The following is a 24,698-nucleotide window of genomic DNA, read 5'->3' on the forward strand; positions in this document are numbered from 1 at the left end:
CAACCAATTCGTTGACTTTTATTGAACGCAAACAAGAACAGACGGAGACTCATAAACTCACCACACAGAGACTCATAGACTCACCACACAGAGACCCACAGACTCACCACACACAGAGACCCATAGACTCACCACACAGAGACCCACAGACTCACCACACAGAGACCCATAGACTCACCACACACAGAGACCCATAGACTCACCACACACAGAGACCCATAGACTCACCACACAAAGAGACCCATAGACTCACCACACAGAGACCAATAGACTCACCACACACAGAGACCCATAGACTCACCACACAGAGACCCATAGACTCACCACACACAGAGACCCACAGACTCACCACACAGATACCCATAGACTCACCACACACAGAGACCCACAGACTCACCACACACAGAGACCCACAGACTCACCACCACACAAAGACCCACAGACTCACCACACACAGAGACCCATAGACTCACCACACAGAGACCCATAGACTCACCACACACAGAGACCCACAGACTCATCACACACAGAGACCCATTGACTCATCACACAGAGACCCATAGACTCACCACACAGAGACCCACAGACTCACGGTGGTCACGACCCCACCACCCAGAAGGTGGCCGAGGGCGGCCTCTGTGATTGGCCCCTCGCGGGCCTCTTGAGGAAGTGAGCCACCAGCCAGCGGCTCGTCGTCCGCCCGCCGTTCTTGGCGCGCCCGCTCCGGTCGAAGGCGGCGTAGCGCTCTGGCAGCAGGGCGCACCGCAGCGCCGTGTAATGGTTCTCAAGGTAGAGCTCGCTGAAGACGCAGCCTCGGTAGCGCCCGGACAGCTGCCCGCGATGGGCGGGGCGGGGCGGAGGTTAGGACGTGAGTGGGTGGGTGGGTGGGTGAGTGGGTGGGTGGGTGAGTGGGTGGGTGGATGAGTGCGTGAGCGAGTGAACGAGTAGAGTGGGTGAGTGGGTGAGCGAGTGAGTGGGTGAGCAAGTGAGTGAGTGGGGGAGCGAGCGAGTGAGTAGATGAGTGAGTGAGTGAGTGGGTGAGCGAGTGAGTGAGCGGTTGAGTGAGTGGGTGAGCGAGTGAGTGGGTGAGTGGTTGAGAGAGTTAGTGGGTGAGTGGGTGAGTGGGTGAGTGGGTGAGCGAGTGAGTGGGTGGGTGAGTGATTGAGTGAGTGAGTGGTTGAGTGAGTGAGTGGGTGAGTGGTTGAGTGAGTGAGTGAGCGAGTGAGTGAGTGGGTGAGTGGTTGGGTCGGTGAGTGAGTGGGTGGGTGAGTGGTTGAGCGAGCGAGTGAGTGAGTGAGCGAGTGAGCGAGTGAGTGAGTGAGTGGTTGAGTGAGTGTCGCCTCCGCCTACCTTGCCCACCAGCTTGCCATTCCTGTCCATGCAGATGTGGTACTTGGTGCGAACCCCGCGGAGCCGAATGTTCCCGCCAAACGAATCCATCTCGGCCTGGAGCAGCGCTGCAGCAGGGATGGAGTCGTCACCGTGGCGTTCGCGCTCGGAGTCATCTACGGCGGGCCGCTACGACGACGAGGCAGGGCCGGAGTCAGGCCAGGGGCCTCCACCAGCTGGAGAGGGGCCTCGTCATTTCGTTGGTGGACGCTGACTATTATTTGGTGTCAGCCTCGCAAAAATACAATTTTATTTCGCTTCAACTTTTGTGCGGTGAGTCTGTGGGTCTCTGTGTGTGGTGAGTCTATGGGTCTCTATGTGTGGTGAGTCTATGGGTCTCTATGTGTGGTGAGTCTATGGGTCTCTGTGTGTGGTGAGTCTATGAGTCTCTGTGTGTGGTGAGTCTATGGGTCTCTGTGTGTGGTGAGTCTATGGGTCTCTGTGTGGTGAGTCTGTGGGTGTCTCTGTGTGGTGAGTCTGTGGGTCTCTGTGTGTGGTGAGTCTGTGGGTCTCTGTGTGTGGTGAATCTGTGGGTCTCTGTGTGGTGAGTCTGTGGGTGTCTCTGTGTGGTGAGTCTGTGGGTGTCTCTGTGTGGTGAGTCTATGGGTCTCTGTGTGGTGAGTCTGTGGGTCTCTGTGTGGTGAGTCTGTGGGTCTCTGTGTGGTGAGTCTATGGGTCTCTGTGTGTGGTGAGTCTATGGGTCTCTGTGTGGTGAATCTATGGGTCTCTGTGTGGTAAGTCTATGGGTCTCTGTGTGGTGAGTCTATGGGTCTCTGTGTGGTGAGTCTGTGGGTCTCTGTGTGGTGAGTCTATGGGTCTCTGTGTGTGGTGAGTCTATGGGTCTCTGTGTGTGATGAGTCTATGGGTCTCTGTGTAGTGAGTCTCTGTGTGTGGTGAGTCTATGGCTCTCTCTCTGTGTGTGGTGAGTCTATGAGTCTCTGTGTGTGCTGAGTCTATGAGTCTCTGTGTGTGCTGAGTCTACGAGTCTCTGTGTGCTGAGTCTATGAGTCTCTGTGTGTGCTGAGTCTATGAGTCTCTCTCTGTGTGTGCTGAGTCTATGGGCCCCGCCGCCCCGTCTCACCGTAGGGGTCCCCGTCGTCCCCGCGGGCCACGACGTGTGTGCCCAGCACCTGCACGTGGGCTCCGCTGGCGCGTGAGTACAGCTGGTAGGTGCGCACGCGGCGCCGCGACAGCTCGTCGCTGACACGCGAAGCCTCCAACACGTGGCGCTCAAACTTCGCCGAGGAGGACGTGGACTCGGTCAGCTGGGGGGGGGTTGTGGAGATACACAGAGACTCGTGGAGATACACGGAGACTCGTGGGGGTAGACGGAGACTCGTGGGGGTAGACGGAGACTCGTGGAGGTAGACGGAGACTCGTGGAGATACACGGAGACTCGTGGAGGTAGACGGAGACTCGTGGACGTAGACGGTGGTGAATCTGTGGGTCTCTGTGTGTGGTGAGTCTATGGGTCTCTGTGTGTGGTGAGTCTATGGGTCTCTGTGTGTGCTGCGTCTATGGGTCTCTGTGTGTGGTGAGTCTATTGGTCTCTGTGTTGTGGTGAGTCTAGGGGTCTCTGTGTGGTGAGTCTATGGGTCTCTGTGTGTGGTGAGTCTATGGGTCTCTGTGTGTGGTGAGTCTATGGGTCTCTGTGTGTGGTGAGTCTATGGGTCTCTGTGTGTGGTGAGTCTATGGGTCTCTGTATGTGGTGAGTCTATGGGTCTCTGTGTGTGGTGAGTCTATGGGTCTCTGTGTGTGGTGAGTCTATTGGTCTCTGTGTTGTGGTGAGTCTAGGGGTCTCTGTGTGGTGAGTCTATGGGTCTCTGTGTGTGGTGAGTCTATGGGTCTCTGTGTGGTGAGTCTATGGGTCTCTGTGTGTGGTGAGCCTATGGGTCTCTGTGTGGTGAGTCTATGGGTCTCTGTGTGGTGAGCCTATGGGTCTCTGTGTGGTGAGTCTATGGGTCTCTGTGTGGTGAGTCTATGAGTATTTGTGTAATGAGTCTATGAGTCTCTGTGTGGTGAGTCTATGGGTCTCTGTGTGGTGAGTCTATGGGTCTATGTGTGGTTAGTCTATGGGTCTCTGTGTGGTGAGTCTATGGGTCGCTGTGTGGTGAGTCTATGGGTCTCTGTGTGGTGAGTCTATGGGTCTTTGTGTGGTGAGTCTATGAGTCTCTGTGTGGTGAGTCTATGGGTCTCTGTGTGATGAGTCTATGGGTCTCTGTGTGCTGAGTCTATGGGTCTGTGTGTGGTGAGTCTGTGGGTCTCTGTGTGATGAGTCTGTGGGTCTCTGTGTGGTGAGTCTGTGGGTATCTGTGTGGTGAGCCTATGGGTCTCTATGTGGTGAGTCTATGGGTCTCTGTGTGGTGAGTCTATGAGTCTCTGTGTGGTGAGTCTATGAGTCTCTGTGTGTGGTGAGTCTATGGGTCTCTGTGTGGTGAGTCTGTGGGTCTCTCTGTGTGGTAAGCCTATGGGTCTCTGTGTGGTGAGTCTATGGGTCTCTGTGTGTGATGAGTCTATGGGTCTCTGTGTGGTGAGTTTATGGGTCTCTGTATGGTGAGTCTGTGGGTCTCTGTGTAGTGAGTCTGTGGGTCTCTGTGTGGTGAGTCTGTGGGTCTCTGTGTGGTGAGTCTGTGGGTCTCTGTGTGGTGAGTTTATGAGTCTCTGTGTGTGGTGAGTCTGTGGGTCTCTGTGGAGAATCACAGAGACTAAGCCGGGATCCCCTTGCGTGAAGATCTACGCCCTCGCCCGGGACGGCGTAAGGATTTGACGGCACGGACACGGACAGGTGTAGAGGGACACGTGCGTCAGTACCGGGCGCTCTCGCTCACCTGCACCTGCAGGTAGAGCGCGGGTGACAACGAACACCTAGGGACACAAAGACAAAGGTAAAGATCCCCCGTGTAGCCTTAACGGACTGTAGGGGCGAGCGCCGTTAGCAAGCAGCACCTATGAAGGCCGGAAAGGCACACGAGGGGGTGGGTGGCCAGCACAACGCCCGACCGCCTTTGTCTTCCCAGTGGCGACGTTTACCCACCGTACCAGGTACTCATTTGAGGCTGAGTCGACCTAGGGGAGTCCCAGGACCGGTTCAAATAATCGCCACCGGTGTTGGCCGTGAGCGGGAATCGAATCCGGGTCGCCGGGTTCGTAGCGCTAACCGCTGCACCACCGCTCACACACATACGTACACACAGACACACACAACACAACAACAACCGCCATTCGCCACTAAGTGGCGGTGACGTCACCATGACGCTTGTGCCAGGCTATGTGCACCCTGAGGCCACGTAAAGTGTCGAACGCCCGCTGGCAGGAGGTCACGGGACAGACCCAGTTGCCACGGGTCGACTGACTGAGATGACTGGCTGATGCACCACCTGTGCCCCCTACTGTGCCAACCCGCTGTGCTTCAGCCACCCGGCGCTCCGCTCTTTGTTGTGAGCGTCGCTCCTCTGCCTCCAACTGCCCAGTAGCGTACTTCACGAGCCTCCTCCACAGAGGCTGATCTTGACACCGCTGGTACCAGTCATCGGCAAGTCCACTCAGCCCCACGTCCTCCTGTACCACATCACTCCATCTCTTCTCTAGCCCGTGCCGCGCCCGTTTAGCCCCCTCGATCCGGCCGAACAAAAGCTGTTTCGGCATGCGGTGGCTGGGCATGCGGGCTACATGACCCAGCCATCGCAGACTTGCCCGCCGGAGGAGCTCACCGATGGGACCTTGCCCAGATCTTTCAAGGATTTGTGAGCTCCTCACACAAACCAGCCTGGTTAAGCCCAGGATGGGTCGTAGGCAGGCCAGCCTAAACCGGCGAAAATGTTTCATTAGGGGGGGTCCACGTTTCGCAAGCGTAGAGAAGGGAGGGAATGACCGTGGCCGAGAAGACCTGAAGCTTAGTGCGGAGCAACAGACCAGGTAGCTTCCACACAGCGTTACGCAACCGATGAAAAGATATTGCCACTCGACTGATTCGGAGTGAGACCCCTGCTGTTAAACCAGAGCCGGTCATAAGCACACTGCCCAGGTGTGGGAAACTCTCCACTCTCTCCACAACTGCCCCACACACGTACACACACACACGTACACACACGTACACAACAACAACCGCCATTCGCCACTAAGTGGCGGTGACGTCACCACGACGCTTGTGCCAGGCTATGTGCACCCTGAGGCCACGTGAAGTGTCGAACGCCCGCTGGCAGGAGGTCACGGGGCAGACCCAGGTGCCACGGGTCGACTGACTGAGATGACTGGCTGATGTACCACCTGTGCCCCCTACTGTGCCAACCTGCTGTGCTTTAGCCACCCGGCGCTCCGCTCGTTGTTCTGAGCGTCGCTCCTCCGCCCTCCGTTGTTGTTGGAGGGCGACTACCTCCAACTGCCCAGTAGCGTCCTTCACAAGCCTCCTCCACAGAGGCCGATCTTGACACCGCTGGTACCAGTCATCGGCAAGTCCACTCAGCTCCACGTCCTCCTGTACCACATCACTCCATCTCTTCTCTAGCCCGTACCGCGCCCGCTTAGCCACCTCAATCCGGCCGAACAAAAGATGTTTCGGCATGCGGTGGCTGGGCATGCGGGCTACATGACCCAGCCATCGCAGCCTTGCCCACCGGAGGAGCTCACCGATGGGACCTTGCCCAGATCTTTCAAGAATTTGTGAGCTCCTCACACAATCTAGTCTGGTTAAACCCAGGATGGATCGTAGGCAGGCCAGCCTAAATGTTTCTAGCCGGCGAAGATGTTCCATTAGGGGGGTCCACGTTTCGCAAGCGTAGAGAAGGGAGGGAATGACCGTGGCCGAGAAGACCTGACGCTTAGTGCGGAGCGACAGACCAGGTAGCTTCCACACAGCTTTACGCAACCGATGAAAAGATATTGCCGCTCGACTGATTCGGAGTGAGACCTCTGCTGTTAAACTGGAGCCAGTCATAAGCACACTGCCCAGGTATGGGAAACTCTCCACTCTCTCCACAACTGCCCCATCACCGATTGGGAGTTGTGGGGGTGGAGTGTCCGATAGTACAAAATACCCAGGCAGGTGCTTAGTTTTGGTGGGGCTGATGGTAAGGCCCCAGCTCTTAGTGGCACGCTCCAGTCTCAGGGGCAGCGTCTCCAACTCCTCCTCTGACTGAGCAGCTATTACCAAATCATCAGCATACATAACGTGGTTGAGCAATAGGGAGCCATCCCTTGACCGCACCCGGGCATCGATCAGCCTCCCATTATATCTGTACCATATGGAGAGTCCCCCGGTACAGCTATTGAAGGCTTCACGAACTACGTGGTCAAAATAGATGTTAAATCATGTGGGAGCCAGAGGACATCCCTGTCGCACCCCAAGGTGTACAGGGAATGGCTCTGACTCCCGGCCACGTAGTTTTACCCGGGCCCGCTCACCATCATGAAGGTCCTTAATGATCGTGAGCAGAGGGTCAGGTACTCCAAAAGCACGAAGAACGACCCAGAGCCCAGGCCTACTGATGGTATCATAGGCCTTGACCAGGTCAATAAAGCAGAGATGTAGGTCTTGTTGGAATTCCCTACACCTCTGCTGTAGCAGACGGACAGAAAATATGGCATCTGTGCAGGACCGCCCTTTCCTGAAACCGCATTGGGGCTCCGCAAGCCTCTCCTCAGCGTGCCTGGCAAGGCGATGCTGAATAATCCTTGCCAGGACCTTTCCCGGCACACTGAGGAGTGAGATGCCCCTGTAGTTGTTACAGTCTGTGCGGTCCCCCTTCTTAAAGAGGGGGACCACCAGGGCATCCTTCCAATCCTGCGGAACCCGTCCAGTGGTCCAGACCGTTGTTATGATGTCATATAGGGCAGTCTGTGCACAAACGCCACCCTCCCTCAGCATTTCGCTTGGGAGATCATCTCTGCCCGCTGCCTTTCCTGGTCTCAGACTCCGGATCGCCTTCAGTACTTCCTCAACAGATGGCACCTCAGCCAGCCACTCACAGGGGGTGACTTCTTCCAATATTTGAGGCACCGCAGCCTCAGCAGGGTCATCCTCACTTTGTGCCACGATGTTTTCCTGGCTGAGGGATTTTCCCTCCCCCAGAACCTCACAGAAATGCTCAGCAAATCTGCAAACCTGTTCCTGGGGGTCGGAGATTGGATCACCGTTTTTTCCCCTAATGATGGTAATAGGTGTGGCACTGCAGGTTACTTTTTGATGGAGTTAAATAGAGATTTGTGATCACGGGCCACTGAGGCAGACTCCATCTCCTCAGCAACCCGCGACCACCACCCATCTTTGAAGCGCCTCACGGCTCTCCGAACCTCCGAGCGAAGGTTGCGGTAAGCCTCCTCATTCTCTGACATGGGATTCTGTAGCCGATGACAGTGGGCCTGTCGCTTTTTTTCAACCATCTTGAACACCTCCTCTGTCAGCCAGGGTCTCTGGGGAGGTCTGGACCGCGTACCCAAAGCAGCCATTGCAGCTGCATGAGTCACAGTCCAAAACCTCGCCCATTTACCCTCGACATCAGGAGGAGTCGGGGACGATGCCAATCCCAGCCGCAAGCGATGATTAAATTATCGCTTGCAACTTTCATCAGATAACTGAGACCAGGCCACTTTAGGTCGGAATGGGGTCCTGGGTGTACACCCACCACCGGAGTGGAAGAATGGCAGGCGCATCTTACAGATGACTAGTCGATGGTCAGAGGGCAGATCAGCTCCACGGTAGGTCCTGGTGTCAAGGACATGGGCTCGCATCCGCTGGTCCGTCACTATGTAGTCCAGCAGATGTTCTTGCTTGGACCCGGCATGCATCCATGATGTTGTGTGGATGCGCCGATGCCGGAACAGCGTGTTGGTAATTACAAGCCCATGGGCTGCACAAAAATCTAGCAGCCACCTACCGTTGTTATTGAGCTGATCTGGCCCATGCCCTCCAATCACTCCAGACCAGGTGCCAGTATCATGACCAACTCGGGCATTGAAGTCACCCAACATGATGACTCTATCCCGAGGGGCCACTTTAGCCAGCACCTGTGACAGGAGGTCATAGAAGGCATCTGACTCATCGGCTTTGCCTGCATCCCTCCACGGATGTTCATCTTCGGTGGGGGCATAAGTAACCACGACCACCATTCCTCACCTCCGGTTGATGGGAAGGCGAGCCCAAAGTAGCCTGGGGCTTACAGCTTCCCACACCTCACCGCCACGCTCCCACGCCCTCTTCATTCTTTTGTTCAAAAGAAGAGCAACATCCTGTTGTTTGGCAGTCTGCTGCCCCGAGTAGAGGACTGTCCACCCCTCATGGTGGCAGGAGCCAGAGCCAGTCCACCGGACCTCCTGAATGCCGCATAGATCCAGGCGGTACCGTTCCAGCTCCCGACAGAGGAGTGGCAGCCTCTCCTCCGCAGTGAGCGTTAAAACATTCCACGTGGCCACCTGTAGTGGCTTTTCGTTGTTTCTGGAGGAGCCCCGAGGGTAGATATTCAATCTCCTGGCTCCGCCAATTGGGGTTTGGCCAGGAGACGTCATAGACGCCTGGCCCCCCGGGGCCTCCGGCACAAGCTTATTAGTTACATATTTCAGTTTAACTCGTGGTTTCGTGGTAATTAATTGAAGGTGGAGGGGTTACCAGCCCCTCGCACCCGTCCAGAGCCCCCGTTTAGCCCCTGTGGTGGACACATATGCCATGAGGGGAGGAGCCAATCAAAATTGGATCTCCCCCCACAGCACTGTCCACGACAGAGTTGCCCGTCCGGCACCGCGAGGAGGTAGGGGGTTGTTTTGCCGGACACACACATGTAAACACACACGTACACACACACACGTACACACGCGCACACTTACACACTTACACCCACGTACAGCCTACGTGGACTGTTGAGGCAAGTGCCGCTGGCGTTCACCTCCACCGCTCGGGCCCGGCCCCAGACGCCCCGCGCAGGCGGTGAACCATGCCGTGCCGCCAAACTGCTTGCTCGCTTGCTCGAGGACCAGCCTAGGTGCACGTCGAGGCCACGTGAAGTGTCGAATGCCCACAAATCCATAAAATAACAGCAACCGCCCCCTTCGCACAGAGGCACACGAAGACACGCTCGGTCACACACTCACCGACACAACAACAACCGCCATTCGCCACTAAGTGGCGGTGACGTCACCACGACGCTTGTGCCAGGCTATGTGCACCCTGAGGCCACGTGAAGTGTCGAACGCCCACGGGCAGGAGGTCACGGGGCAGACCCAGGTGCCACGGGTCGACTGACTGAAATGACTGGCTGATGCATCACCTGTGCCCCCTACTGTGCCAACCTGCTGTGCTTTAGCCACCCGGCACTCCGCTCATTGTTCTGAGCGTCGCTCCTCCGCCCTCCGTTGTTGTTGGAGGGCGACTACCTCCAACTGCCCAGTAGCGTCCTTCACGAGCCTCCTCCACAGAGGCCGATCTTGACAACACTGGTACTAGTCATCGGCAAGTCCACTCAGCTCCACGTCCTCTTGTACCACATCACTTCATCTCTTCTCTAGCCCGTGCCATGCCCGCTTAGCCCCCTCAATCCGGCCGAACAAAAGCTGTTTCGGCAGGCGGTGGCTGGGCATGCGAGCTACATGACCCAGCCATCGTAGCCTTCCCCGCCGGAGGAGCTCACCGATGGGACCTTGCCCAGATCTTTCAAGGATTTGTGAGCTCCTCACACAATCCAGTCTGGTTAAACCCAGGATGGATCGTAGGCAGGCCAGCCTAAATGTTTCTAACCGGCGAAGGTGTTCCATTAGGGGGGTCCATGTTTCGCAAGCGTAGAGAAGGGAGGGAATGACCGTGGCCGAGAAGACCTGAAGCTTAGTGCGGAGCGACAGACCAGGTAGCTTCCACACAGCGTTACGCAACTGATGAAAAGTTAATGCCGCTCGACTGATTCAGAGTGAGACCTCTGCTGTCAAACCGGAGCCGGTCATAAGCACACTGCCCAGGTATGGGTAAACTCTCCACTCTCTCCACAACTGCCCCATCACTCGATTGGGAGTTGTGGGGGTGGAGTGTCCGATGGTACAAAATACCCAGGCAGGTGCTTAGTTTTGGTGGGGCTGATGGTAAGGCCCCATCTCTTAGTGGCATGCTCCAGTCTCAACAGCAGCGCCTCCAACTCCTCCTCTGAATGAGCAGCTATTAACAAATCATCGGCATACATAACGTGGTTGAGCAATAGGGTGCCATCCCTTGACCACACCCGGGCATCGATCAGCCTCCCATTATATCTGTACCAGATGGAAATTCCTCTGGTACAGCCATCAATGGTTTCACGAACTATGTGGTCAAAATGGATGTTAAATAATGTGGGAGCCAAAGGACATCCCTGTCGCACCCCAAGGTGTACAGGGAATGGCTCTGACACCCGGCCACCTAGTTTTACCCGGGCACGCTCACCATCATGAAGGTCCTCACTGATCATGAGCAGCAGATCGGGGACTCCGAAAGCACGAAGAACAACCCAGAGCCAAGGCCTACTGATGGTATCATAGGCCTTGACCAGGTCAATAAAGCAGAGACGTAGGTCTTGTTGGAATTCCCTACACCTCTGCTTTAGCAAACGGTCAGATCATATGGCATTGGTCCAGGACCGCCCTTTCCTGAAACCACATTGGAGCTACGCAAGCCTCTCCTCAGCGTGCCTGGCAAGGCAATGTTGAATAATCCTTGCCAGGACCTTTCCCAATACACTGAGGAGTGAGATGCCCCTGTAGTTGTTACAGTCTGTGCGGTCCCCCTTCTTAAACAGAGGGACCACAAGGGCATCCTTCCAATCCTGCAGAACCCGTACAGTGGTCCAGACTGTTGTTATGATGTCATGTAGGGCAGTCTGTGCACAAACGCCACCCTCCCTCAGCATTTCGCTTGGGAGATCATCTCTGCCCGGTGACTTTCCTGGTCTCAGACTCTGGATCGCCTTCAGTACTTCCTCAACAGATGGCACCTCAGCCAGCCACTCACAGGGGGTGACTTCTTCCAATATTTCAGGCACCGCAGTCTCAGCAGGGTCATCCTCACCCCTCCCCTCCCCACTCAGCCCCTCCCCACCCTCCCCACCCAGCCCCTCCCTCCCCACCCAGCCCCTCCCCTCCCCTCCCCACCCTCCCCACCCAGCCCCACCCCTCCCATTTTTGGATGCATGACGGACGGATGGACACAACAATACCCCCCTGTGGGCTGGTGGTCTAATAACCAGGTTTCTACCAGTGACATTGATACCTATGGGAGATTAATGTAACATTGACTCACAGCAGCAGGAGGAGCGTCAACATGGTGCAGGATCCACGCCGACGAGTTGAACTCCGAACCCGGGCTGCCAGGCGGAGGGGGGCGGGGTCACGTGGAGGTGACTGTGGGGGGTCACAGTACCACCCTGGTCAACAGAAGGCTGGGTCACGTGGAGGTGACTGTGGAGGGTCACAGTACCACCCTGGTCAACAGGAGGCTGGGTCACGTGGAGGTGACTGTGGAGGGTCACAGTACCACCCTGGTCAACAGAAGGCTGGGTCACGTGGAGGTGACTTTGGGGGGGGGGGGTCACAGTACCACCCTGGTCAACAAAAGGCTGGGTCACGTGGAGGTGACTGTGGAGGGGTCACAGTACCACCCTGGTCAACAGAAGGCGATGAAAACCAACAAGATCATCACAAGTTCGACCTCCCTAATCGACCCAACTAAACGTCCCTCCCTAAAACCTTCTGCTGCAAGACCCCCTAGATTCTATGGTCTTCCCAAGATTCATAAAGAAGGCACCCCACTACGACCCATCGTATCAACGATCAACTCCCCTACCTACAGGCTAGCCCGTTTTCTGTCAGATACCTTGCTGCCTTTCACTGGCAAGACCACCTCAGCAGTACTTAACTCAGCCCAATTGGTCTCTATGGTCAAAGACGTTGTACTGTCCCCTGACGATATCCTTGTCAGCTTCGATGTGGTCTTTCTGTTCACCAAGGTCCCAGTTCCCGATACCATTGAAATAATTGAAAATTTGGTCCAACATGGACTAGACCCCGATACACCTGCGCTGGTTAGGCACTGCCTCACCAATACCTACTTTACTTGGAATGGCTCCTTCTACAAACAAAATGAGGGTACCCCCATGGGATCCCCCTTGTCACCAGTGACAGCTAACGTTTTCATGGAGAAATTTGAATCAGACGCCATCCAGACTTCCACCCTCAGACCTTCCCTGTGGAAGAGATATGTAGACGACACTTTTGTCATTTGGCCACATGGCCTCCCAGCTTTGAACCTTTTCCTACACCACATCAATTCCAGACACCCCGCCATCAAATTCACCATGGAAGTGGAGAAAGATGGCAAGCTGCCATTCTTGGATGTTCTGTTTGAGAGGAGACCTGATGGCTCATTGGGGCATTCTGTCTACAGGAAACCCACCCACACAGATTCCTACTTGAAACCTGATTCCCACCACCACCCAGCTCAAAATAATTCTCTCATCAAAACGTTATACCACAGGGCTCATTGCATTTCGGACCAACACCACCTGACCAGTGAATTAAAACATGTACATCTGGCCCTCAAGAGGAACGGATACTCTGACCGTACCATTCGCCAAGCTGTTTCTCCCTCCATACAGAAACAACCACTTGATACTCTTTGTTTTTTTCGGTAAAGTCACGTAGAAATAAGAAATAATAATATAAAATAACATAATAGCATACGACGTTTCGATTGCAATGCAAGCAATCATCATCAGGTATAGAAGAGCTAAATTTAAGAGAGAGAGGAAACACAGAGAGATGAAGAAGCACATGATATTGGACAAGATTTAGTAAAATTTTGGAAACAATATAATGCAGCACAGAGGGTCGGTCAAAACACAATTAACGCATGTTCTGGCTGATTAAGTTATTTCAAACATTGCTAAATTATAGGTTAAGAGTGATAGAGTACAGATCACAGACACATATTACAGACATCCAAGCAGAGAGAGCCAGCACAGAGACACACAGAGAGAGACACACACATGGGACAGAGCTAAATTTAAGAGAGAGAGGAAACACAGAGAGATGGAGAAGTGCATCAAATTGGACAAGATTTAGTAAAAATTTGGAAACAATATAATGCAGCACAGAGGGTCGGTCAAAACACAATTAACGCATGTTCTGGCTTTACCGAAGAAAACCAAAGAGTAATTACTGCAGTCACGAAAGCACCCAATGAAGTTGAACCACTTGATACTCTGATAAAAACCATCACACTACCATATATAGCAGGTGTTACTAAAAAGATCTCCAAAATTCTAAACAAACACAAGATCCTGGTCCGGTTCAATACAGTACACAAAATCCGTGATCTGATCCCATCCGTGAAGGATGTCATTCCTGACTTACAGTACCCCGGGGTTTACAAATTGAGTTGTACCTGCGGTGATTGCTATATCGGGGAGACGAAACGACATGTCTTTGACCGAATTCGCGAGCACAAATCAGATTTGAAACACGGCGGAACGAATTCTTCTGCCGTAGCTGATCACTGTTACAACGCTGTGGGTGATCACGATATAGTTTTCTTCAATACCAAGGTTCTCTGCAAAACCACGGGTTTTTTTTTTATCAGAGATTTGTTCACGAGGCAATTCAGATTTACAAACACGGACACAATTTCAACCGAGAGGATGGTTTCAAATTAGGCAATCATTGGAAAGATGTTTATAAATCAAACCAAACATTAAACTAATTTTCAATGGTACAGTATCTTTTTTCAAGTAGTGGTATCCCAAACTTTCACAGCTGCTTATTTTCCCTTCAAACCAACATTACTTAAACTCCCCCACCCCCGCGCCAGTCCATCATGTACCTCCTACGTACATCGTGCTCATTGTTATGCTAATTCCTTTGTCAAGGCGCTTTTGTTTCCTCCCACACAGCTTAAAGGACGCGACCTGGGCTTGGCTGTTTTCATTCCAACGCTGTCATCTGGACAGTCCGGTCCCTTCACCTGATGAAGGCAACTTGTGTTGTGGCCGAAACGTCGTGATTTTTTGTTGTTTTATTTTTTACCTACGTGACTTTACCAAATAGAACCAAAGAGTATGGATCCTTGCAGTCACGAAAGCTTCAAATCTAGAAGAATCTATGAGTATTTGTGTGATGAGTCTATGGGTCTCTGTGTGGTGAGTCTATGGGTCTCTGTGTGGTGAGTCTATGAGTCTCTGTGTGGTGAGTCTATGGGTCTCTGTGTGGTGAGTCTATGGGTCTCTGTGTGGTGAGTCTGTGGGTCTCTGTGTGTGATGAGTCTATGGGTCTCTGTGTGGTGAGTCTATGGGTCTCTGTGTGATGAGTCTATGGGTCTGTGTGGTGAGTCTATGGGTCTCTGTGTGGTGAGTCTGTGGGTCTCTGTGTGGTGAGTCTATGGGTCTCTGTGTGGTGAGTCTGTGGGTCTCTGTGTGATGAGTCTATGGGTCTCTGTGTGATGAGTCTATGGGTCTCTGTGTGATGAGTCTATGGGTCTCTATGTGGTGAGTCTATGAGTCTCTGTGTGGTGAGTCTGTGGGTCTCCCCAGACTCACCGGTGCAACGCTCCGCAGATGTCCAGGGGATGGGGGGGTCTTGAGGGTCTTGTTGCTCTGTCGTGGCAAGGTGACGCCGGCAATAACGACTCCCTGGGGGGTGGTGGAGGTGGTGGTGGTTATGGTGGAGGTGGTGGTGATGGTGGTGGTGATGGTGGTGGTGGTGATGGTAGAGGTGGTGGTGGTGGTGAAGGTGGTGGTGAAGGTGGTGGAGGTGGTGGTGGTGGTGAAGGTGGTGGTGAAGGTGGTGGAGGTGGTGGTGGTGAAGGTGGTGGTGGTCAAGGTGGTGGTGGTGGTAGTGAAGGTGGTGGAGGTGGTGGTCAAGGTGGTGGAGGTGGTGGAGGAGGTGGTGGTGGAGGTGGTGGTGGTGAAGGTGGTGGGGGTGGTGGTGGTGGTGAAGGTGGTGGTAGTGAAGGAGGAGGTGGTGGTGGTAGTGAAGGTGGTGGTGGTAGTGAAGGTGATCAAGGTGGTAGTGAAGGTGGTGGTAGTGAAGGTGGTGGTGAAGGTGGTGGTAGTGAAGGTGGTGGTGGAGGTAGTGATGGTGGTGGTGGTAGTGAAGGTGGAGGTGGTGATGGTGGTGGTGAAGGCCGTTAAATGAAAAAAAATTTCGCGCGCTTTTGGCCACTTGGGGCGCTTTTAGAAAAACGTAGCGCGGATAGGCGATCACGTGTTTGGCGAGGCTCAGATTTCGTACAGCTGATAAGCACCGCCTATAGACTTGTAGTGTTCGACTTCACTCAGACAACTTCTGTCTTTCTTCGAACGCCGCTTTATTTACAACTCTCAGCACGTCCTCCACATTCCACAGTATCCAGGTCGCCACGGCTCGCTCGCCACCTTTGTCTCTCCACTCCCCACTATTACTTCGCTTACTCCGCACTCAGCGACTCCGCACACAGCGACTTCACACTCAGCGTCTTCACACACAGCGTCTTCACACTCAGCGTCTACACACACAGCGTCTTCACACTCAGCGTCTTCACACTCAGCGTCACCACACACAGCGTCTACACACACAGAGTCTTCACACTCAGCATCTTCACACACAGTGTCTTCACACACAGCGTCTTCACACTCAGCGTCTTCACACTCAGCGTCACCACACACAGCGTCTTCACACACAGCGTCTTCACACTCAGCGTCTTCACACACAGTGTCTTCACACACAGCGTCTTCACACTCAGCGTCTTCACACACAGCGTCTTCACTTTAACATAGCCATTTCTGTGACCAGTCACAAGCTAATCACTCAGCTATTTCAATGCTAAATTCTATGCTAATTCCTTTGTCAAGGGGTGCCTCTGTGGATGTGTAGGCTTTGACTTTAACATAGCCATTTCTGTGACCAGTCACAAGCTAATCACTCAGCTATTTCAATGCTACATTATATGCTAATTCCTTTGTCAATGCGCTCTGTTTCTTCTCACACAGCTTAAAGGTCGCGGTCTGAGCTTGGCTGTGTTCGCTCCAGCGCTGTCCTCCAGACAGTCTCGTCCCTTCACCTGATGAAGGCCGCTTGTGTTGTGGCCGAAAACGTCGTGAGAATTTTATTGTGTTATTTTATTTTATCAATTTATTATTTTATTCTCATTCTACGTGGTGGTGACTTTACCGAAAGAACCAAAGAAGATGAACCTGAGCGTGGTGACGTCACCACGCAGCATTCTCTGGTCTGTAAACGGATGAGACTAGGCCATCAAGAAGGACTTCTCTGGTGTAGGCTGATCAGTTTCAAAGACATTGTATATATAATTATCAGAGCATGTTTGTTTGCATGTTAACAAGTACGTGGTAAAAGCAGAACTTGATTCCTTGAAGAAGGTTTCTAGTTGGTGTTTGAACATCTTAACAATGGAATGGAACTTTCTACAAACAAACTGAGGGCACCCCAATGGGCTCCCCCCTATCTCCGGTTATAGCTAACATTTTCATGGAGAAATTTGAGACTGACGCCATCCAGACTGCCATTCTGCACCCAACCTTATGGAAAAGGTACGTGGATGACACCTTTGTCATCTGGCCACATGGCCGGCCTGCTCTAGACCAATTCTTCGACCACATCAATTCCATACACCCAGCCATCAGATTTACCATGGAAGTCGAAATAGATGGCAAGATGCCTTTTTTGGATGTCCTAATTAAAAAGAGACCTGATGGTTCAATGAGCCACTCTGTCTACAGGAAAGCTACCCATACGGATGCTTATCTGAAACCGGATTCCCACCACCATCCATCACAGAAGAATTCTCTCATCAAGAGTATCATAGAGCCCAATGCATATCCGACCAGGAACACATAGGCAGTGAACTCAAGCACGTACACCAAGCTCTTAAGGCTAATGGTTACTCCGACTATACAATCCGCAAAGCTATCACTCAAACCATGAAGAAGGACCCTCTTGAGGAGCCTTTCAAAACCATCACTTTACCCTACATTGCGGGGATCACAAAAAAGATCTCCAAAATCTTGAATAAACACAAGATCCAGGTCCGTTTCAACACATTACATAAAATCGGTGATCTGGTTCCGTCTGTAAAAGATGTGATTCTGGACATACAGTACCCTGGTGTCTACAAACTAAGTTGCCTCTGTGGTAGTAGTTACATTGGAGAAACCAAACGCCACATCTCGGACCGCATTCGTGAACACAAAGCAGACCTTAAACACGGTAGGACCAACACCTCGGCCGTGGCAGATCATTGTTATAATTCAGTAGGCTCACATGACATTGACTTTTCCAAGACAGGTTCTTTGTAAGCCATCTGGCTACCATGAGAGATTCGTTCATGAGGCTATCCACATATACAAGCACAGAGACAATTTCAACCGAGAAGATGGATTCTGGCTTAGCAATCATTGGAAAGATTTGATAAACCATTTCAGGTCTTAATTGATTGTTCACGCTTACAGTGGCTTTCAGACAGCATACATTAATTTTTCGTCTCCCCCCTCCTCTTTTCAGAAAATAGATGGACTAGTCCTTCTAAATAAACTGCCAAATCGCTGCGCGTGGCGCTGGCGTTTTTTAAATATAAATAAATAAATACACCGGTTTAAATAAATAAATAAATGCGAAACCGGCACACCTGATGACGACCGTTTGTGTTATGGTCGAAACGTGATAATTTTCATTGTTTTATATATATTTTATTATGTTATTGTTTCCCTTCAATAATAAAATATATATAATATATACTTTATTATTTTTTTGTTTCCCTTCAACGTGACTTTACTGAAAGAGCTAAGAATATGAGTTTATCAATCTACATGACGACGACGATGATGATGATGAGGTTGTCAATCTCCATGACGATGATGATGATGACGAGTTTGTCAATCTCCATGACAACGATGATGATGACGAGTTTGTAAATCTCCATGACGATGATGATGATGAGTTTGTCAAACTCCATAACGACGATGATGATGACGAGTTTGTAAATCTCCATGACGACGATGATGTTGAGTTTGTAAATCTCCATGACGACGATGATGATGACGAGTTTGTAAATCTCCATGACGACGATGATGATGACGAGTTTGTCAATCTCCATGATGATGATGATGAGTTTGTAAATCTCCATGACGACGATGATGACGATGAGTTTGTCAATCTCCATGACGACGATGATGAGTTTGTAAATCTCCATGACGATGATGAGTTTGTAAATCTCCATGATGATGATGATGACGATGAGTTTGTCAATCTCCATGACGACGATGATGAGTTTGTAAATCTCCATGACGATGATGATGATGAGTTTGTAAATCTCCATGATGATGATGATGACGATGAGTTTGTCAATCTCCATGACGACGATGATGATGACGAGTTTGTAAATCTCCATGAAGATGATGATGATGATGAGTCTGTCAATCTCCATGACGATGACGATGAGTTTGTTAATCTCCATGATGACGATGATGATGATGACGAGTTTGTAAATCTCCATGACGACGATGATGATGACGAGTGTTAATCTCCATGACGACGACCTCCAAGCCTCGTGGAGCCTCCAGCAGCCCCCGTTGCCATGGCCACGGGCAAAACCACTTGAAGACTTCAACCCGGGGGTGGTGGTCGACATCGGGCGGTGGCAGCGTTCAGTGGCGATCATCTGCGTTGTGTCTGGCATTTGCGTGAGAGAGAGAGTTTCAAGTTTTCAAGTTTCATTTATTAGGTATAGCCCTGTGAGCCATGCGGCTCTTAAGTCAGGTGCAACCGCAACAAACTAAATTTGAACACAGAACATCTTAAAGCGACAATGCGTAACAGAAACATTCTGGAATAAACCAGCAAATATTCCACGCAAAAAAACATGTTAAAACGCTGTGTGTTAAAATCAATGTGGTGCAAGCCAACAACAACAACCATAAGACAATTTAGATTAACCATATGTTTTCGAATCACCAAAATAAAGCTGTAAAAACAATGTAACAACAGTAATCATAGGAACTGTGAATTTAAATTTAACAATAAACGATATACATAACACGTACGACAAAAAAACTGCAGCCATAGCTGGCAGCACGACACTCCCAGTGTATGATGTGTGAGTGAGTCAGCAGCAGAGTGAGTGAGTGTATGATGTGCGAGTCAGCGTATGAAGAGTGAGTTAGTGAATGATGTGTGAGCGAGTGTATGATGTGTGAGCGAGTCAGTGGCAGTGTGAGTGTATGATGTGTGAGTCAGCGCACGATGTGTTAGCGCATGATGAGTGAGTCAGTGTATGATGTGCAAGTGAGCCAGCAAACAATGAGTGAACCTGTGTATGATGAGTGAATGGGTCAGTGGTTGTGCGAGTGTATGATGTGTGAGTGAGTAAGCGCATGATGAGCGAGTCAGTGCATGATGTGTGAGTGAGTCAGTGCATGGTGTGAGTGAGTCAGTGTATGATGTGTGAGTGAGTCAGTGTATGATGTGTGAGTGAGTCAGTGCATAATGTGTGAGTGAGTCAGTGCATGGTGTGAGTGAGTCAGTGTATGTGTGAGAAAGTCAGTGTATGATGTGTGAGTGATTCAGTGCATGGTGTGAGTGAGTCAGTGTATGATGTGAGCGTGAGTCAGTGTATGATGTGTGAGTGAGTCAGTGCATTGTGTGAGTGAGTCAGTGTATGATGTGTGAGTGAGTCAGTGTATGATGTGCGAGTGAGTCAGTGTATGATGTGTGAGTGAGTCAGTGCATGGTGTGAGTGAGTCAGTGTATGATGTGAGAGTGAGTCAGTGTATGATGTGTGAGTGAGTCAGTGCATTGTGTGAGTGAGTCAGTGTATGATGTGTGAGTGAGTCAGTGTATGATGTGTGAGTGAGTCAGTGTATGATGTGTGAGTGAGTCAGTGCATGGTGTGAGTGAGTCAGTGTATGATGTGTGAGTGAGTCAGTGCATGGTGTGAGTGAGTCAGTGTATGATGTGTGAGTGAGTCTGTGTATGATGTGAGAGTGAGTCAGTGTATGATGTGTGAGTGAGTCAGTGTATGATGTGTGAGTCAGTGCATGGTGTGAGTGAGTCAGTGCATGATGTGTGAGAAAGTCAGTGTCGGCTCCCTCTGCTTGCGCCATCGCCCCGCCCCCCCCCTTGACTCCGTCGGCCCCCCCCAGCTCCGTCGCCCCCCCCCCCGACTCCGTCGACCCCACCTGGCTCCGTTGCCCCCCCGGCCCCCCCAGCTCCGTTGGCCCCCTCGGCTCCGTCGGCCCCCTCCGTCGGCTCAGACACGGTCAGATATCTTCCATGGTAGGTTGGCAGTCACCTTTAAGTGCAATAAAAAATAGTTATAATAATTGTAACAACAATGAAAATAGCAATGACAATCATAATATTACTGACAAGGATGATTGTAAACGGGGTTACACCCCTACCCCCCCACCACCTCCATTCAACATGGGTTGACCCACGGGTGACCGCCCGATGTTTTGTAAACAAGTTTTACGTTGAGGGGGTTGTTGGTTATTGATCCCCTCGGACGTGGTGAAGGAGTTTAAAGTTCTCTGCTCGACTCGGCAGAATCGGCGTCTTGGGAAAGGCGACGTTGAGCTGAGAGCCTTGGGAGGAGCGAGAGAGTCTCTTAGCACGTGGGGGAATATCGTCACCCAAAAAAGTAAGAATCGTTTAAATGTGTCTTTGTGTATGTGCGGCGGTGAAGAGCTTCATAGATAATCGGATTTCTTCCGGTAATAAATGTTCTCATGAAACATCCTTAACCTATAAGTTAAACGTAATTGAGGATTCAGGCTTCGCCTAGTAACAGGTTAGTAGGCCTCAAGCCTTAGGCCTAAAGGTTTAATCTTTAATTTGTTCACCCACCTAAGGTGTTTAATAATTTAATTATACAGAGATCGTTAGATGGCAAATCTTCAGTCACCCCTTAATCTGTAAGTGCATTTTTAACTAATTAGAGGATTCTCACGCCGAAGGCTTCGCCTAGTAACAGGTTAGTAGGCCTCAAGCCTTAGGCCTAAAGGTTTAATCTTTAATTTACTTACCCACCTAAGATGTTTAATAATTAAATTTTACAGAGATCGTGAGATGGCAAATCTTCAGTCACCCCTTAAACTGTAAGTGCATTTTTAACTAATTAGAGGATTCTCACGCCGAAAGCTTCGCCTAGTAACATGTTAGTAGGCCTCAAGCCTTAGGCCTAAAGGTTTAATCTTTAATTTGTTCACCCACCTAAGGTGTTTAATAATTTAATTATACAGAGATCGTTAGATGGCAAATCTTCAGTCACCCCTTAAACTGTAAGTGCATTTTTTTTTACTAATTTGAGGATTATTGTATGAAAATGTTGATGTAAATAATAAAATTTAATTTAATTTTATGCGTAATTATCCAAAGTTATGTTAATGTTTCAATTATGTGCATAAATTATGCTAAGTGGAGATATGACGTATTAATTTATGCGAACGCATGCTATTATGCTAATGTATACAGTTATGATAATTAGGCTTAGCTTCGTTGCCCAGGGTCGTATCATCAATCGGCATACAATTAATTGTATGAAGTTATGCAGGTGTGATGTAAGTATGCTAGATTGAGCTCGGCTTTGTTGTCTAGGTTCGTATTATCGATCGCTATGATACAATTATTCTCGCTTTAACATTTACTGATTATGTATTAGTGTGTTATCTCAGGTCTCCAAATTCAAATCTCACCGCAGGATACAGTTCTTGTAATTAAGAATTAACTTAGGAAATAAACACTCAAACACTGCTGTGTTAAGCAATTTTAATTTCTAAACAAAACTTTAACACTCTAATATGCGAATTCTTATGCTTGAAATTGTCAACACAGTATTCCAGGAGATGTTCCCCTCATTGATCCATACATTTAACCCTCAATAATCACGTTTGTTAACTGGGTACCAGAACAATTGATTACTTCCTCAGAGTAACACGATCATATACGGCGATAGGGAACAAAACTCCTTAAAAATTCGTGCAACGATATTCATACGAAGGCAATAAAGAAACATGTCCTGAAGGCAAAGTACACGGTAATTAATTCATGAGCAAGATTACGTAATTGCGAAATGTCTTGGAACAAGGGTGTGTGGCAGTACGCCTGCTTCAGCAAATACTCATCAATTGGCTAAGGCTTCATGGATTCATACATTTAACCCTCAATGATCACGTTTGTTTACTGGGTACCGGAACAAACGATTGCTTCATCAGAGTAACACGAGCATATACGGCAAATAGGAATAAAAGTCCTTCTTAGCTCTTTCGGTAAAGTCACGTTGAAGGGCAACAATAAAACATATAAAACAATAAAAATTCTCACGACGTTTCCACCATAACACAAACGTCGTGAGAATTTTTATTGTTTTATATATATTTTATTATTTTATTGTTTCCCTTCAACCTGACTTTACCGAAAGAACTAAGAATATGAATTACTGCAGTCACGAAAGCTTTAAATCAAAAGGAATAAAAGTCCTTAAAAAATTCATGCAACGACATTCACACGAAGGCAATAAAGAAACTTATCCCGAAGGCAAAACGTATACGGCAATGAATCCATGGGCAAGATTACGTAAGTTAACGAAATGTTGAAACCATGGTGTGCAGCAGTAGGCCTGCTTCAGCAAATACTCATTAATTGGCTGAGGTTTCAATACATTCACGGGCCAGATTCTGTGATCAAAGGAAGATTTCAACGCAGTGTTCTCCCTGTGAGTGTGTGAATTCGTAACTTATGTTTTTAAACGTTTAGTTTTCATCAATGAATTCGTTGATAATATTTATGCAAATCAAAAAGAAACATAACTACTAAAAATACTTCTACACGACCGTTTCCCCGTAACCCAATGGCAACCGTGTTCTTCGTTATCAGTTGATACTTGACGCACTTATCATGAGTCTTCTTAGTAATGATTCGTGTATATGTGTTGAGTGGGCATGGTATGGGTTGAGTGGGGATGTGTTGTTGATCAATTATTTGTGTCAAGCAGATGCCAGGTGATGCATTGCAATGCGTGGCGGCGTGCATGTCATACGGATAGCTGGGTTCTCCTCTCACACGGGCGGCCGGAGTTCGGTCCGCAGCCAGTCCGAAGAGTCGGCACGACGCGATGACCCCGTCGTCAGGTAGCACCCACAGCTCTTCCGCTGGCAGCTGACACCCTTGCTTGGTGCGCGCCGGCTCCGGCTCTCTGGCGACGAACGATGCTTTCGTTCGTCGATGGATGACGCTGGAATTCTGGTCAGCTTAGCTCGAACTGCAGTGGCTCTTGTGAGTCGACGCCCAGAGCAGAATGATTTTCGAGCGATACTTCTTCGGACGGCGCTGAATTCGCACGGCGTAGCATGTCGCTACTCGGCGAGCCTCACCATCCTGGATGAGTTGCGGAGTCTTCTTCTGCGTCGGCGGTGATCTCCTGCGTCGGTGGCTGGCTGTTATCTTCGGTAGCTGGTCATCTTCGGTAGCTGATGACCGCCGTCTTCTGCCGCTGGTAGCTGTGTTGCAATGTATTGCCCGTGTCTCTCTTTTTATGCCAAAATTTCTTTCTCTACTCGCCTTCTCACAAAGGACCGGAACTTTCTATGATCTCGCTCTGTGTTGTGGGGGGGGAGTTGTATGTGTGTCCGTGTGTGTGTCATTTATTAAGCCATCTGTGTCTCTCCCCAAGCCATCATTTCATCTGTGGAACACAGATGCCCCCCTGCAATACAAGAGTAATTTCCCTCGCTCTGGGCGTTACATTCTTTGCTATGCCGTGCTGCGGGAAGACAAAGACGGTTGGGAGGGTCTTTTCCTATGGGATACAGTTTATCTTGGTTGTGTGTGACTTATTTCGCCTCATCTTTTCTGGATAACCCTCGGTTTAATACTGCATAATTATTATTTGGTTAATGTTTCCCAAGATTTGTGATTTAACATTGTAATCACCACGTATTTCTTAGGGTTTTTTTTATTTCGTCCCCCTGTCAGTATCCGCGGACCCGTGCTGTTATACTAGAGTAATTTATTGGTGTCCTCAGTTTTAGAGGTATTACTTAGTTTCGGTTAAGCTTCTTGACTGCTGGAATTAATTTCTATGGTTTTTGTAAAGTCACGTAAATGGCAAGATGTAGTGTAATTTAAGGTGAATAACGTTAGTATCAGTATTATGTACGAGAAGTAATACCCACTATGTAGATTGTAGTCTGTTTTTTTATCGTAGCGAGTGTGTAGATTCCTATAATGTCAACTTATTCTTTAAGGCTTTCGTGACTGCAAGGATTCATCTTCTTTGGTTCTTTCGGTAAAGTCACGTAGAATGAGAATAAAATAATAAATTA

General features: G+C 50.0%; 2 protein-coding genes across 2 annotated transcripts in view; one reads left to right on the forward strand and one right to left on the reverse strand.

The window, feature by feature from the left end:
* Positions 1 to 22,586, reverse strand: LOC142915860 (uncharacterized). Its single transcript, XM_076061489.1, has 7 exons — positions 22,566 to 22,586; positions 14,922 to 15,554; positions 11,633 to 11,733; positions 4,218 to 4,254; positions 2,471 to 2,654; positions 1,351 to 1,457; positions 1 to 831 (listed from the first exon to the last, which is right to left on the reverse strand). The coding sequence occupies exons 1-7, from the start codon at positions 22,584 to 22,586 to the stop codon at positions 598 to 600; spliced, it is 1,317 nt and encodes a 438-aa protein (XP_075917604.1). The 3' UTR covers positions 1 to 597.
* LOC142915886 (uncharacterized) overlaps positions 20,804 to 24,698 on the forward strand; it is a 26,961-nt gene continuing 23,066 nt past the window's right edge. The window contains exon 1 of the mRNA XM_076061524.1: positions 20,804 to 21,016. The gene's annotated coding sequence lies outside the window, so the exon portion shown is untranslated. The remainder of the gene's footprint in view (positions 21,017 to 24,698) is intronic.

The sequence above is a fragment of the Petromyzon marinus genome, unplaced genomic scaffold (genome assembly GCF_048934315.1).
Source record: "Petromyzon marinus isolate PM22_M1 ecotype Great Lakes invasive population unplaced genomic scaffold, UKy_Petmar_22M1.pri1.0 PM_G_Scaffold_36, whole genome shotgun sequence".
NCBI lineage: Eukaryota > Metazoa > Chordata > Hyperoartia > Petromyzontiformes > Petromyzontidae > Petromyzon > Petromyzon marinus.

What these genes read in the sequence shown, in the direction of transcription:
- LOC142915860 (XM_076061489.1), bottom strand. Translation starts at nt 22,586, where the DNA reads ATGAAGCAATCGTTTGTTCCG. An exon ending in TGAAGCAATCGTTTGTTCCG is followed by an intron (nt 15,555 to 22,565) that starts GTACCCAGTAAA and finishes TTTTTCTAAAAG; the next exon opens with CGCCCCAAGTGGCCAAAAGC. An exon ending in CGCTCTACCTGCAGGTGCAG is followed by an intron (nt 2,655 to 4,217) that starts GTGAGCGAGAGC and finishes ACCCCCCCCCAG; the next exon opens with CTGACCGAGTCCACGTCCTC.